Source organism: Berghia stephanieae, chromosome 1, assembly GCF_034508935.2.
Source record: "Berghia stephanieae isolate SIO BIC M18660-M18661 chromosome 1, UCSD_Bste_1.3, whole genome shotgun sequence".
Lineage (NCBI taxonomy): Eukaryota > Metazoa > Mollusca > Gastropoda > Nudibranchia > Aeolidiidae > Berghia > Berghia stephanieae.
Genome location: NC_088360.1, coordinates 90,190,503 through 90,205,348, shown reverse-complemented (window position 1 = coordinate 90,205,348; position 14,846 = coordinate 90,190,503). Strand labels below are relative to the sequence as shown.

Genomic DNA, 14,846 nt, shown 5'->3' with positions numbered 1-14,846 from the left:
TTGAAATGGGATTACTCGGTTTTGTCCTGGCCCTTGCCGGGCTCCTTGGCTGAGAGTGAAATGGTCAAATGTATAGTGTATGTTTTGGGAGATGATATTTTTTTACTTGTAAACCATCTCTCTGTTATGTACTGTTATTTTTGTTGTTTTGAATGTATTAAGATCTGTAAACATTTGAGTGTATTCCTCTTAGTGGGACCTGTGCTTGCGTCTGGGTAGTCTGGGTAAGACTTTAAGGTGATCTCAAACTATGGTATGCTCTTGGGAACTGCATATGTTCCCTAATTGAACCAGTCCCCTTTGTCTTTTTCTTGTGTTCTTTAATTATAATTCTAGAATTTTTTTATCTATACAATTTTCTTTCATTTTACTGGTGATTATATTTGTTGCAAGCGCCGTAAAACCCTTAAAAACAAACATTACTGGGTGGGGTTCCTGACCTCCCATAGTGGGCAGGGAGATACATACTCTGTCTTCTATCCCCTTATGTTTGTTTTCCAACATGCTTTCTGTCTTTGTCTTGGAATGAGATTACTTAGTTTTGTCCTGGCCGGAGTCCTGCCTGGGAGGGAAAGCATAGTTATTGTTTTAGGAGATGATATTTTTTTCCCTTGTAAATCATCTCTCTGTTATTTATTATTATATTTGTTATTTTGAATGTATAATGTAAGCATTTGAGTGTATTCCTCTTTGTTGGATTTTGTGCTTGTTTCTAGATGAGACTAATAGGTGATCTCAAACTAAGTACATTGGTGATATGCTCTTGGAATCTACATCTGATCCCTATTTGTTCCCAGTTCCCCTTTGTCTTACTTTCTCTTGGGTGCTTTAATTGTAATTCTAGAACTTTTTACTATCCCATTTTCTTCTTTTTTACTGGTGCGAATATAACCTAAATGTGTTGCAAGCGCCTTAAAACCCTTAAAAACAAACAAACAAACAAACAAACATTATATCTGTTGCTGTGAGGGAAACATTCAGAAGCCCAGGATGTATATATTTGTTAGAAATATTTGTTTCCATGTAAATGTAAACCACCTCTCCTTGGTGTCATCAGTTTGTTGTATATATATTTTTTTGCAAGACTAAGTCTGTCGCGTTATCCAGAAATCCTATGTCCGCATGTTGGTGGGACTCTAGAATAGACACATATATATAGATTGTACTTGAATCTACCCTAGACCATATTTTAACCAGTTTTCTCTTGTCTTAATTTGTTCTTTAATTAAAACTACATCTCGTGGTCAAGGTCCCGTTAGCTCAGTTGGTAGAGCACTCGTTTTACACGCAAAGGAACCGAGATCGATCCCGGGTGCAGTCGAGATTTTTTCTGGACCCTCTGTCCATCCAGCAGTGATTGGGTATCCGGGTCTCTTAGATCTGGTGGGAAGTACTTTGCGATAGACTAGCGTCCTATCCGAAGGGTAGCAAGCAATTGCTATTGTCCATTTCATGCTTTAGAAACCAGGATACACTCTGGCTCCATGGACCAAATGGCTCTGAAGGTACATCTCGTTTTGGTGTGTTTTTCACCTCTGATGAATAATTGGGAAGGCCCCTTAATAATATGTTTCCGTCTTACCACATTCTTGTCTGTCCTTGTCTTGGATTGTACTCGCTTGAGTTTACCTTAAATCTGGCTAGTGCGTTTATCCAAGAGGGAAACAGTCAATTCTATCATTCCTTTTTTTGTATGAGCTATCTTTTTACTTGTAAATCATCTCCTTTATTTTATTAAATTAAAAATAGTATTCATCATTTTAAGGTATCCGCATGGTCAGAATTTCATACATGTATCGGAGTAGGACTTACAGGTGATTTTAGACTCGATCCACAGATAAATTGCTCTTGATATATTCTTCTGTACTCTATTTGAACTATATTTCTCTTGTGTAAGAAGCTTAAAAAGTAACAGAATAAAATGTCAAGATCTAGAATCTTTTTACATATCAACTTCCTGTTTACAGACAGGTGGTTGGTGAGGACTATGGATAGGGTTTTCTCTCTAATCTGTTGGTTTTCCCTTTCTATAATATATCCTTGTCATGGAGTGAGGTGACTTGGTTTTGCCCAGACCCTGGTTCTCTAAGTGGGGTTCCCGACCTCCCATAGTGGGCTGGGAGGTACCTACTTGTGCCTTCTATCCCCCTGTATCTGTTTTCCAATTGCTTTCTGTCTTTGTCTTGGAATGAGATTACTGATTACTTAGTTTTGTCCTGACCCTGGTCAGAGTCCTTGGCTGGGAGGTGTCGAATGTATATTTATAGTTATGGGAGATGATATTTTTTTAAAATTTGTAAATCATCTCTCTGTTATGTACTGTTATTTTTTTTTTATGATATGATTTGTAAACATTTGAGTGTATTCCTCTTAGTGGGCTCCTGTGCTGGTGTCTTAGTGAGACTTGGTGATCTCAAACTAAGTACACTGATAGTGTGTTCTTGGAATCTACATCTGTTCCCTATTTGAACCATTTCCCCTATGTCTTACTTTTTCTACAAGTAACTTTTAATTGTACATCTAGAATGTTTTTGCTATCCAATTTCTTCCTTTTTACTGGCGCTGATATGACCTAGATGTGTTGCAAGCGCCGTAAAACCCTTAAAAACAAACAAAACAAAACAACCCTGGCTCTGTGAGAGAATTGTTGGAGGCGAATGAGAGTGATTTCTGTGTGAGAAACATATTTTTTCCCCGTGAATCTTTCCTCGCTGGGTGGGATCTTGTGACCTCCCATGGTGGGCGGAGAGGTCTCTTGCTTTGTCATCTATCCTGTTCTCCCTTTCCATGTTGCTCTCTTTCTTTGTTCTGGATTGAGTTTACCCGGTTTTTTTTTCATGGTCCTGCAGGTATTCTTAAGTGATAGGGATATGATATGATATTTTCCCTGTAAAACATCTCTCTATTATCTATATATTTTTATAGTTATTCGTTTTGAATAAGTAAACATTTGAGTGTGTCCTTCAAAGTGGGATCCTTTGCTTGTGCCTGGATGGGACTTGTAGGTCATGTCAAAGTAGGCACATTGGGGTTCCTCCCATAGTGGGGAGGGAGATACTTCTATCCCCCTATATCTATTTTCCTTGCTTTCTGTCTTTGTCTTGGAATGAGATTACTTGGTTTTGTCCTGGCCCTGGCTGAGAGGGAAACAGTCAAATGTATAGTTAGTTTTGGGATATTATATTTTTTACCTTGTAAATCATCTCTCTGTTATGCACAGTATTATGTTTTATACACATATTATATATGATTTGTAAAAATGTGTGTTCCTCTTATCTTAGTAGGTATTTGTGCTTGTATCTGGATGAGACTTTTAGGTGACCTTAAACTAAGTACTTTGATAGTGTGCTCTTGGAATCTACATCTGTTTCCTATTTGATCCAATTCCCCTATTTGTCTTCCCTTTACTTGGGTGCTTTAATTGTAATTCTAGAACTTTTTACTTTCCCATTTCTCCCTTTTAACTGGGGCTGATATGACCTCAAGTGTTGCAAGCGCCGACAGTCCCCTTTGTCTTGCTTTTTTTTTTTTTTTTTTTGGTGCTTTTAATTCCGATCTATAATTTGATCAGTTCCATTGGCAACGTGTGACTTTTCGCTCTTCTGGCTGGTGTATGGAATAACTGGGCCATAAGTCTTATAATATGTCAACGAATTGATCAGGAGGACGATGGAAAGAGAAAACATTCGAATCTCTATTTCAGGTCGACCTTGTGTATCTGTCAGCGTGATTGGCCAGCAATATTGTGATCCGACAGTGAGATACACTTCACCATTGCATCTTCAAAATACACGCACTGTCTACATTTTTCATTTTTCTATGAACGTCAATGGGGTAGCACTAACACCTTCAGCTGAGGAATTTGTCACACACTCTGCTCTAAACAAATTTTATTTCTGCAAAGAAGCTGTGCTAATGTAATGTGTTTTTTTCTTCGTCAAAGTGAGTATATAAATATACTATATATATATATATATATATATATATATATATTATATATATATATATATATATATATATATATATATATATATATATATTATATATATATATATATATAACGACTGTAAACATGGTACGGTAAATTGTGTCAAAAGCTGAACAAGTGTAGCTGAGGTTCGATCCCCAGTCGAGGTCGACTGATTTTTTGGGGAGTTGTGTTCTTGTATTTTTCTTTCCTGCTTTGTCTGTCAGTTTCATACACACGTGTTCAGTTCTTTATCTTCCAACGGTGCCTGCTCCTTAATTTCTTAATTTGGTACATTGTGTCCTTTGTGACTCAATATCGCTTGGATCAGAAAATTTTGAACAGGAGGCAAGACATGTGGGCGACAAAAAGTTGAGAAAAGGCTTATTTTATATTTTAATCACTCGAAAATAAAAATAGCGCCTCGTCTTCATAATGTAATATAATAATAAAATAAAAGTATAAAAGCTCATGTTTTTTAATGGAGAAACCCAAAGCGTCAAATGCGTTTCACTGTCAGAATTAATTGAAGTTGAACCCGGCGGACACCACCAGGGGTACCGATAGCTCAGTTGATAGAGCACTCTCCTCAACTAATAAGCAACGGGACCGATATAATATGTACGTATATATATATATATATATATATATATATAAATATATATATATATATATATATATATATATATATTGCTTTGGTAACTGGGTCTGATGGTGTTAGATCTTACGGTACGTAACTGTTGATGTCTGGTTGACTCTTCAGAAAACGTGATTGACTTCGGCTTCGCGTTGTCTACCATTTTTTTCCCCCCAGAATTTTCAGTTGCCTCCACGTTGTATATCGATTATGGAAATCACCGTTCACGTAAATATGACTTTGAATGGTTGTTTTATTGTTAGTGTAAGAATACAATAAGAAAAAATCAATACGATTTTAATTCTATACTCGTGTTTAATTCGACATATAATCCAATTATTACACTTGCAAGGGAACGAACAATGTAATTTCGCATATTGTTGTAAACCATGGCCTTAATGACAGGCAATGCAGATAATATTATGCGTACTTGATATAATATATAATTTAGCTATATCTTACAGTGACTAAACGCCTAATATGAAGCAAAATATGTCTGTCCGAAGTGTAAAAGGCATTTTGTCAGTGAACCTTAGAACTCAACAAAATAATGAAAGATCACCGTTGTTTATTTATTTATTAATTATTTTTTTTACGTGTGTCTTTTACTAAAATATAATAACGAAAGAAAGAATACCAGATAATAATACAGAACATTTTCCACGCACTACGGGCGTGTTATAATCCTTTATTGTTATGCTTCAGTAAATTGTCATTCAAATCCTGTAATCGAACTAATTACCCGTTAGAGTAGGGATTTTTTTTCTCTTCCCTTGACTTTTAGAATATGTCTGAAAATAAACATTACATGGCATATCATAATGTTCACGACATGCCCGCACTAAATATTTTGGATCTGTTAATATTATCGAGACTTCCATCAGCTGTTACAGAAGAACAAGAAAACAAAAAAGCTGCCTAAGGATCCAAAAATTCTCTTTTTCGTATCTAGCATTAAACGGTCGGACAGACAATAGATAATTGCGAGTCTACGGAAAAACTCTAATCACCGGCAAGTACTTCCCACCATTCTTGACTAAGACGTGTCTTCTTCAATTTTATATAGAGAGATTGCGATTCGGGGCCTTTGTGCCCCCAGGATTGTAACTGGTCTTGTATAAGATGTTATTATTTGGTTAAGACAAAATTGTAATCATATAGACGATTATTATTGAATAAAATCAAGCTCAGTAAACACATGTTATGTAAATAAGTATTGGCAATCAGATAAGTTTCACAACGTAAAATTCTCTCTCTCTCTCTCTCTCTCTCTCTCTTATATATATATATATATATATATATATATATATATATATATATATATATATATATATATATTATGTGTAGGTTCAATGTTTCAAAGCTTTAATTTAGGCAATTTGTATAGAAAGACGTACATACATACACACACAGAGAGAGAGAGAGATAGAAGGGGGGGGGGGGGGGGTAAAATACAATATTTTTAAACTTTGTTTCCAAATATTTCCCCAACCATGACTCGCTTTCTTAACCCTCGAAAATTATGTATGTATAACCTAGCTTACTTAATCACTATTCACAATAAAGTCCATATAAAAGACCGACTGCATATATGGAAGAGTTTTGAAAGACGTATTCGGCGTAGGTGTCCACCTTGAGGTTCCAAACACACCTGCTTGTCAGTGAGATGCTGGCATTATCTTGGGGTCCAATAGAAACCAGGCAGACAAATTTGTACCTTGGTAGTCCCAGTTTCTTGGCTCGTTGTTTGATCTGGAGGGGTTTAAGGTTACAGATGGAGGAATTGGAAAGGGGGGGGGGGTGAAATGTGTTAAAATGGATGTTGATGAAGATGGTAAAGGTGGTAGCGTGACTTATTTATTTTTATCTCTTCTCGCATAGTATGAAAATTAAGTTAATTGTTATTTTGACTTAGTGAATGACAAATCTTGTTAACCATTGGTCACATTCTCTGCATACTGTTGTACCCACAAGTTTTTTTTGTTTTTTTTTTTTTTTTAGAGACGAGAAAATCTTTGAATCGTTGGGCTTCAAGTTGGCATCAAGAAAGTTTGCGATAAACAACTAAATTCCTTAAAAATTTAACATTCATTATTTTTCTTTTAAATTAAAGAATACAAATACGTTTTTGATATTGCAAGTTAACGCAGATCAATAGTAAATCACTGCACTTTTTAAATTTGAAAATTCGGTTTTGGTACCCATTCGCAATAGTAGTAATTAATGTTGCTGTTTGAATAAACATCGGAGCATTAGCAATAGGGAACCCTTCCTCAATATACATATTAATATAATGAATGTATTATTTTGAATTACTTCGTAAGCTCGATCTGTCCCAAAACGTCCAATGTAAATAGACAATGTAGCAAGAGAATTTCGACGAGAATGTTATAGTGTTGGTCTGGGCTATAAAGTGTGAATTGACAGTCCTCAGGGGAAATGAAAGAAAAACAGTAAGCCGATTTTCATAGGGTAGGAAATAGCGAGAGGGATTGATAAAGAGAGAAGAAAAAAAGAGGCATTGGCGGGGGGGGGGGGGGGAGGGAGAGAGAGAGAGAGAGAGAGAGAGAGAGAGAGAGAGAGAGAGAGTGTGTGTGTGTGTATACATTGCCTAACACACATATTAATATTAAGTCTAATTAAAAGAAAGTTGATAAGTGCCTTTGAAGTCACAATACCAAGAACTTTAAAGTGAAGTTCAAAATAATATTTCAGTTGTTTTCCCCATAATCAAACATTCAATTTATTTTCGTTAATTTTTTATTTACCTTTAGTTTACTGAAACGAGTTATACATGCTTGTTTTAAAAAAACAAAACAAATAAAGGATTAATTTTATCTCTTTGTCAGTTTGTTTGGACGTTAGTTTTGGCAGTTGGACAGAGAGTTTATCTGTTCAACGCTTGATGTTTTAAAAAGAAAAAAAGCGGTATATCCAAATAATGCTCTGGTGTCATATTCAACTAGACTATATTGCTATGTCAAGACAATAAAATATAGGTTGTAATTATTTGTTTTCAATATAACATTCAAATAGCGCTTTTATGACAGACAACGAACGAATATTTTGCTGCAATCCAATCGGTCGATATGACGGATTTTTTTTTACATCTTTCGATCGATAGGGATTTTCTAAAAGGCTCCATACACGCCCGGTTTTGATCCTGGTTCAGACGCCGAAGGGTGAAAACGCAATGTGTGTGGCCAAATACCTGGCCGATAAACAGAGGGACGGTCGATCGCTCGCAAAACCCGCCTTGCTTAATATTTTTCGAGGCGATCGGCGATCGGGGGCGTGGCAGTATAAAAAATTGGACAATTTTTTTTCGGATTTTCGCTGTTTTGACGTTAGATTCGTGATCAGCGTCGAATTTACAATAGGTTTGATACCAAGAACTATGTTTTTACTCCAAAAATTGATGAAATTAGAAATAAATTTTAATTAATATTGAGGCTATTTGGCCGACAGAACAATGCCCCTCCCTGTTTTGAGATGGATCAAGTGGTATGACTCTCGCTTGCGGATCGGAAGGTTCAGGTTTCGAGACCCGCTCTGAGTGGCGCAGAGTTGAGTCCTTGGAAAAGGCTCTTTACTCACATTCTCTCACCGTACTCAGGTGTAAAATGAGTACCTCGCTGTTTACAGCGTCGTCTCTGTCGGGAAACAATTGCAATATCGCTTAACAGTCATGTCTCGTCTAACATGTTTTTATGTTGGCCAAGGACCCTTATAAAGTGATTTGAGCACCTTTATTGAATATAGCGGTATATATAGCGCAAGTAAATTTGGCTCTCTTTCTCTCTCTCTCTCTCTCTCTCTCTCTCTCTCTCTCCCTCTCTCTCTCTCTCTCCCTCTCTCCTCCTCTCTCTCTCTTTCTCTCTCTCTCTCTCTCTCTCTCTCTCTCTCTCTCTCTCTCGACACGTTAGAGTATTATAGCTATTGCTACATATGATGCGAATATCTTGGACGGTTATTGATGCTATGAGTTTAGGTAAAATGCTCACAACATCCACCAGTCGGAAATAACGTACCGTCACACAAAACTACGAGTGACCTTGAACGTTTAAAGCCTGATTGATATAATTTAGTGAGAACAAATTACCAAAATGACTGCCTTCATACAATAACAAAGAGTGGAATGATGTCAATTTCGTTCCTTCAACAGTCTAATTGATATAATTTAGTGAGAAGTAATCACTATTGTGCGCAAGACGAAAGATAGAATAACAGACAGTAACTGGGATCGGTTCTGTCGGCCACATAGCCTCACTATTAATTAAAATTTATTTCTAATTTCACCAATTTTTGGAGTAAACACACAGTTTTTAGTATCAAACCTATTGTAAATTTGACGCTGATCACGAATCCAACGTGAAAACAGCGAAAATCCGAAAAAAATTGTCCACTTTTTTATACTGCCACGCCCCCGATCGCCGATCGCCTCAAAAAATATCTCCCCGTGTGTGGGCAAAAATCATCTGCGATAAACGCAGGGATCGGATCATAGCGACCCAGCAGTGCCTGTACCGCGATGAGATCTGCGCGTCTATGGGGGGCTTAAGAGACCTATGACATTCCATTTATTGTCTTTTGTGACAAATTCTTCATTCTTCTTCTACACTTCATCAGAGTGGTGGTCCCCATTACCAGGGAGATGGTATTTTGGAGAAAAATATGGTTAATTGCAAAAATAATTCCGCCAAATCCAACGAACCAAACCACTCAACAATTATTTTTTTGTAAACAGGGAGATGTTATAAATAGCTTTTAACCTGATTCGAAACCAATCTATTATCTTGTGAGTAACGTTCTTTACCAGCTGAGTTATCGGGGTGTCCCAAGCTGTAACTGTAACTAAAATGTCTAAACACTTTGATTACGTTACGGTAAGACAATTCACCTGATCCGATATCGTTCTTGCTAGATGTCCAGCATCATCTGCTTTGTATTCCCGTCCTGTGAGGTGTTCCTCTAATGTGACTTTAACCACCTGAAACATAAGACGAAATATACACTGTCTTTGATGTGCGTATCAATAATAAAAGACAAATCCGAAGACAATTATTTGCAATTTCATATTAAATCCGGTTTTCCGGTCCTAATACCTCACATTTGAGCATTCGACTCACCAATCTCAATCTTGAATGGAGAGGGGTTTTTTCTTCTCCATTATTATTATTATTATTATTATTATTATTATTATTATTATTATTTTATTATTATTATTATTATATTATTATTATTCATTATATTATTATTATTATTATTATTATTATTATTATTATTATTATTATTATTATTATTATTATTATTTTTATTATTATTTATTATTATTATTATTATTATTATTATTATTATTATTATTAATAATATCATTATTATTATCATAATATTATTATCATTGTTATTATTATTATTATTATTATTATTATTATTATTATTATTATTATTATTATTAGATAACAATCCTCGTTACATATCTGTATTAAGAACACACATACACACACACACACACACACATACAAACGCAAAAACATGAAAACCCCCCAAAAAAAAACTTGAGATTTTATACAGAGCAAAATGTACTAAACGTGTTCAAAGCGCTTTCCATAGGGTCCCTGACCAACAGCAACCCGTAGTAACATGTAGAACGAGACATGACGCCTGATAGGCGATATTACAATTTGTTTCCGACAGAGACAAGTTGCTGTTAATGGCTAGGTACTCAATTTACACCTGAGTACAGTGAGAAAATGTGAGTAAAGAGCCTTTTCCAAGGACTCAACTATGCGTCGAGCGAGGCCCGAACCTAGGATCCTCCAATCCGAAAGCGAGTGTCACACCGCAAGACCACATAGCCTCACACAAACACAACCCCCCCCCCCCCCGCACACACACACACACACACAGACACACACACACACACACACTCACACAAACAAAGACACAGACAAATGAATACACCACAAGACTTGCCTTTTCCATTCTGATACTGGAAGCTTTCTGTTCAGGTTCTAGTTTATAGCTGTTTTCATAGGCGCCTATGCTGTGCCCTCCCCTTGATATGCCCCCTCGATTGCTGTGAGCAGATGTGAGAATCATGGCAGATCTTGATGTACTTTCCGTTTCTAGAAATGAAGATCTTCGACGTACATTTGGTGTAGAATGTGGTTTCACCGCGGTGCTCATTTTTTGTTTTGCTTGTTTTTTTAATTTTTTTTTCTTTATCTCTCTGAATAAATACAAAACTGTACAAGAAATATGTAACTGGTCGAAATTGTAATCGATCCTTCACGCTTCGTACTTAAATATCGACACTCCTAACTATGGTTCCTAAAAACCATTTAAATATTGAGACTTAAGACATGACTGAACGCATGGACTTTTGTTTTGTTCTCAGCAGTTGGTGAGCATAGTTGTTATATCAAGCCCCCCGTGGAGTATTTATTGGGCTCTATCACTCACGATTGTAAACAAATTCAATAGAGGCAATCTCTTGATGACGTATTATTTGTTCAGGAAGTTTTCGTCGAGGTCCAAATCTGTTGGAAAAAAAGTATAAATATAAATATAAGGTTTCTATTTTACATGGAGTAAACACTTTAATGTTAATGCGTCAAATATGTTTTAAACCTGAGACAGAGTTCCCGAGTTCTGTATAGATCTGGCTCGGGCATCATTGCTGCAAGCCTTTGGAAAAGACTTTTATTCTACCCCTCCCCCAAAATTGTAACGCCTAATGATATCAAGTTTACAATACTAATTTGTGACATCAGATTATCAAGGATTAAATTTTATAAAATTTTGATTCTTTAAAGAGCTGTACCTTTCATTTAAATGTTTTTGAACGTGTCTTTTATCTAGAGAAACCGGAATCGATTGAGGGGTAGAATAAAATATTTTTCCCACTATTTCGTTTTGAAATTCGAACTTTGTTCTCAACCCACACAAGCAGGCACCTGCAGCGATAGGGAACACGTCCAGAATTCCAAAAAGCAAAAGTGTAAGAATCGTACGTATTTTCAGCTTTATTTTCATTAGCCATTGAAATAATGTTTTAAAATACATTTTGACGGCGCTAAGAATAGATTGAAAACATGCCTTACGGTTCATCGATAGCTAGTAAGAAGTTAGGCGTTTTCAACTTTACGAATTGTTTTCAATTTGTCATTTAAAAATTTAAAATTTATTTTTGTTATTATGATTTTCTCTGTAAAGCATATTGGTGACAATCGCTTCCAACCAGTATTATGCCGATGTTATCTACAAACTAAAGATTAAATGTCTGGTCAAAATCATGACGCTTGGATTGAGTTATATTGAGTACAGTGGATATTATGTCTGAAAGTGTGTTGAACAAAAATGTCATTTTCGTATCATTTCAACTCTGTATTCATGTTTTCCTATGTTCACGGCAGTGTAATACCGTTTTAAGACAAATGGTCATACTGCAGTAAAATACAATCGTTTGAAATTTGAAAAGAAGCTTGAAAAATAAAAGTTCCCCCAAACGAAATGATATATAAGGTTCTCATTAAGAAAATGAAATCTGAATCAAACGTTGCTGAAATTTATGGAATGCTATGGTCTGGATCAACTGTGAGACAATTGCAATAAAACAATTTTTCTGGGGAAAAAATCACGTCTTAAAAATTTTGGCCAGAAAACCCGTCCTTCGTATCCATCGTGTCATCCTGTCAAAAATTTCAAACTTGGGACTTTGAGGAAGTCCTCGGTTTGAGAACTGTTGCAAAGGCACACTGTATCCATCAGCCCAAATCTTATACACATCAATTTTATCTATCACACCACACTAATCCTGTCACTCCAGACATTCAATCCTCCCGGTGTTCGTGTGTATATGGAAACGCGTTGAAGGGGGATTTTTCTTACCACAGTTTTTAAAACGTGTGTTTTCAGAATTCGGCAGAATTCTACAACTAGTCATAACAAGTCCATTAGAATGTAAATCGAGCTTCCCAGTGTTGTTATTGTGAAGCTGATTTAGAGAAAATGAAACAAGTAAAATCGAAAAACTAACCAGATTAGTTTTGCTTTATGATGTCATAAGAAAAATATGAAGAATTATAAATCAGTAATATTAGATTAATGATACCCGCATAACCAGTTAATTTTGCCGTACTCTAGAAAGACACTTATTTTAAAAATTCACCAGAAAACTCCTCCATATCGATCGATTTAGATGACATTCATCTTGACAAAAACTCTCAGATCCGGGATCTCACGAGTTTAAAGGAAAAAAACAATGTTGAAAGAAAATTTTCAGACACTATTATCGTTACCATCTGTAGTATCATTGTTGGCACTGTGAATTCTATCATTATTTTTATTGGATTTTAAAATTATTATTATCACCAGCAATGTTATGAAATCAAATGCATGTTGTAAACCTAAACACTTTTCGTTAATAAAAGTACATCTAACGGTGTCGCTTTGAGTTTGAGTTTTTGTAGAGGTCTAGATGATTGACCACCCTGCCTTAATTGAAAGAACAGATTTTTTAAACTCCAGTCCCTGGTTCAACAAGATAATGATCATTTTAATCGATTGGTAGTTGAAAGACTAGTGTTTAAGCCCAGTTTTTTTAACGGGTTGTTTCTTTATAAGAATACGATAACACTGGATCCCCAGGTTAGAGTTCCGCTGTCGGCGGTGCAAGGTTGAGTCCTTGCAAAAAAAAAAAAGCTCTTAATTCACCTTTTCTCACCATACTCAGCTGTTAATTGAGTACCTGGTAAGCAACACGATGATTTCTTTAAAAAATTAAAATCATATATTGTCTTACAATTGCGAGGCCTCGGCTCACATATTAAATGTTTCAATCAATTCGAGGGGCTTTGTTAAGCGCTTTGATTGTATCAATTTATTTTTCTATATAAACAATTCAAACTCAAGAATCCAATCTTATCTTACTATATAATAATCAATCCATCCAGCGATATGTAATCCAAACAATGATATAATGCATGTAAATCAAACAAGAGTCAACGTCTTCGATGCTTCTTGGCGATACAATACGAATATATCCTATACAACAATCCAACAAAGCACCGTCGTCAATCAGATTAGAAAGACATTTATCTGAGAACTACCCGGTCACCGAATCAATCAATTGATCGTTTAGGTATTCTACCCAACACCTGAAAACAATACCGTTCACCTGTCATCAATGCCCCCACCTCCTCCTCGCTTGATCCTCTTTCCATTTATCCCCTACAGCCGCACTCTGAACAAACACGTTTCTGAAATATTATTGGCCCGAAAATCCGTCCTTCAAATATCCATCGATGAAAATGGACCCCGTCTTTCCAAATAAAAAACAAACTTCCCTCAAACCCGGTACTTTGGAAGACCCAGGGTTGAGTTTTAGGAAAAGATGAGGGTCATTTTTAATCGATCGATAGTAGAAGGACGAGTTTTATGGCTAAAATTATTTTTTTTAAAACGTGTTTCTACAGAGTACGGCAGCTTAGTCAATCGTATCCACTTAGCGTAAAACTCGACACAATAGCAAACCGCTAAAATAGACATTTTGCTAAAACGGCAGAAAAGTGAGAAATGACACATTGTCAGAAAAGCAGAGAGAGATAATATTAAATGAAGCAAGCTCACAAAGTCGGTCCTATCTTAGCTAGAAATTGAGCCTCAGATCTTCTGATTGTTGGCCAAATATGAAGGCGTAGGCCTTCGAGGTTGAAGCTACGTGGTCGCCTTTGAGTCTGAAGGGCCTATAGTCCCGTCCCGAGCGGGGGAAAAGGCTTTTTATTCACATTCTCTCACTGAACTCAAGTTTAAAATGAGTACCGGGTCGTTTACAGTATTGACACTGTCGAAAGGAAATTTATGATATCTCCTTATTGGCATCATGTCACGTCATGTATTAAGTGTTGCTGTTGGTTAGGGACCCCCTGTAAAGCACTTTGGGCACGTTCAGTAGCTATTGCGCCATATAAATGTTCGAGTTCTTTTTATTTTGAGGCTACAATCTCGCTGAGTTAAAGAGGACAGAGAGAGAGAGAGAGAGAGAGAGAGAGAGAGAGAGAGAGAGAGAGAGAGAGAGGATTAAAGAGAGAGAGAGGATAAAAGAGAGAGAGATAGATAGATAGATAGATAGATAGAGAGAGAGAGAGAGAGAGAGAGGGAGAGAGAGAGAGAGGGAGAGAGAGAGAGAGAGAGAGAGAGAGAAAGAGACAGAGAAAGGGATAATATTTTAAAAAATTA

The 14,846-nt window shown here is 36.2% G+C and overlaps 1 protein-coding gene across 2 annotated transcripts; it reads right to left on the bottom strand.

Moving 5' to 3' along the window:
* Positions 1-5,957: 5,957 nt before the first annotated feature.
* Positions 5,958-13,964, bottom strand: LOC144964813 (dynein light chain Tctex-type protein 2B-like). Of its 2 annotated transcripts, none has more exons than XM_078899471.1 (4): positions 13,786-13,964; positions 10,581-11,146; positions 9,505-9,594; positions 5,958-6,356 (listed from the first exon to the last, which is right to left on the bottom strand). In XM_078899471.1, exons 2-4 carry the CDS (start codon positions 10,791-10,793, stop codon positions 6,156-6,158), a joined length of 504 nt encoding a protein of 167 aa, XP_078755597.1. In that variant the 5' UTR covers positions 10,794-11,146; positions 13,786-13,964; the 3' UTR covers positions 5,958-6,155. The 2 variants fall into 2 exon arrangements, with proteins under 2 accessions (XP_078755597.1, XP_078755589.1); XM_078899463.1 differs by lacking the exon at positions 13,786-13,964 and adding an exon at positions 13,539-13,756.
* Positions 13,965-14,846: the final 882 nt, after the last annotated feature.

What these genes read in the sequence shown, in the direction of transcription:
- LOC144964813 (XM_078899471.1), bottom strand. Translation starts at nt 10,793, where the DNA reads ATGAGCACCGCGGTGAAACCACATTCTACACCAAATGTACGTCGAAGA. An exon ending in CCAGTATCAGAATGGAAAAG is followed by an intron (nt 9,595 to 10,580) that starts GCAAGTCTTGTG and finishes CTTATGTTTCAG; the next exon opens with GTGGTTAAAGTCACATTAGA. An exon ending in CAAGAACGATATCGGATCAG is followed by an intron (nt 6,357 to 9,504) that starts GTGAATTGTCTT and finishes AAACCCCTCCAG; the next exon opens with ATCAAACAACGAGCCAAGAA.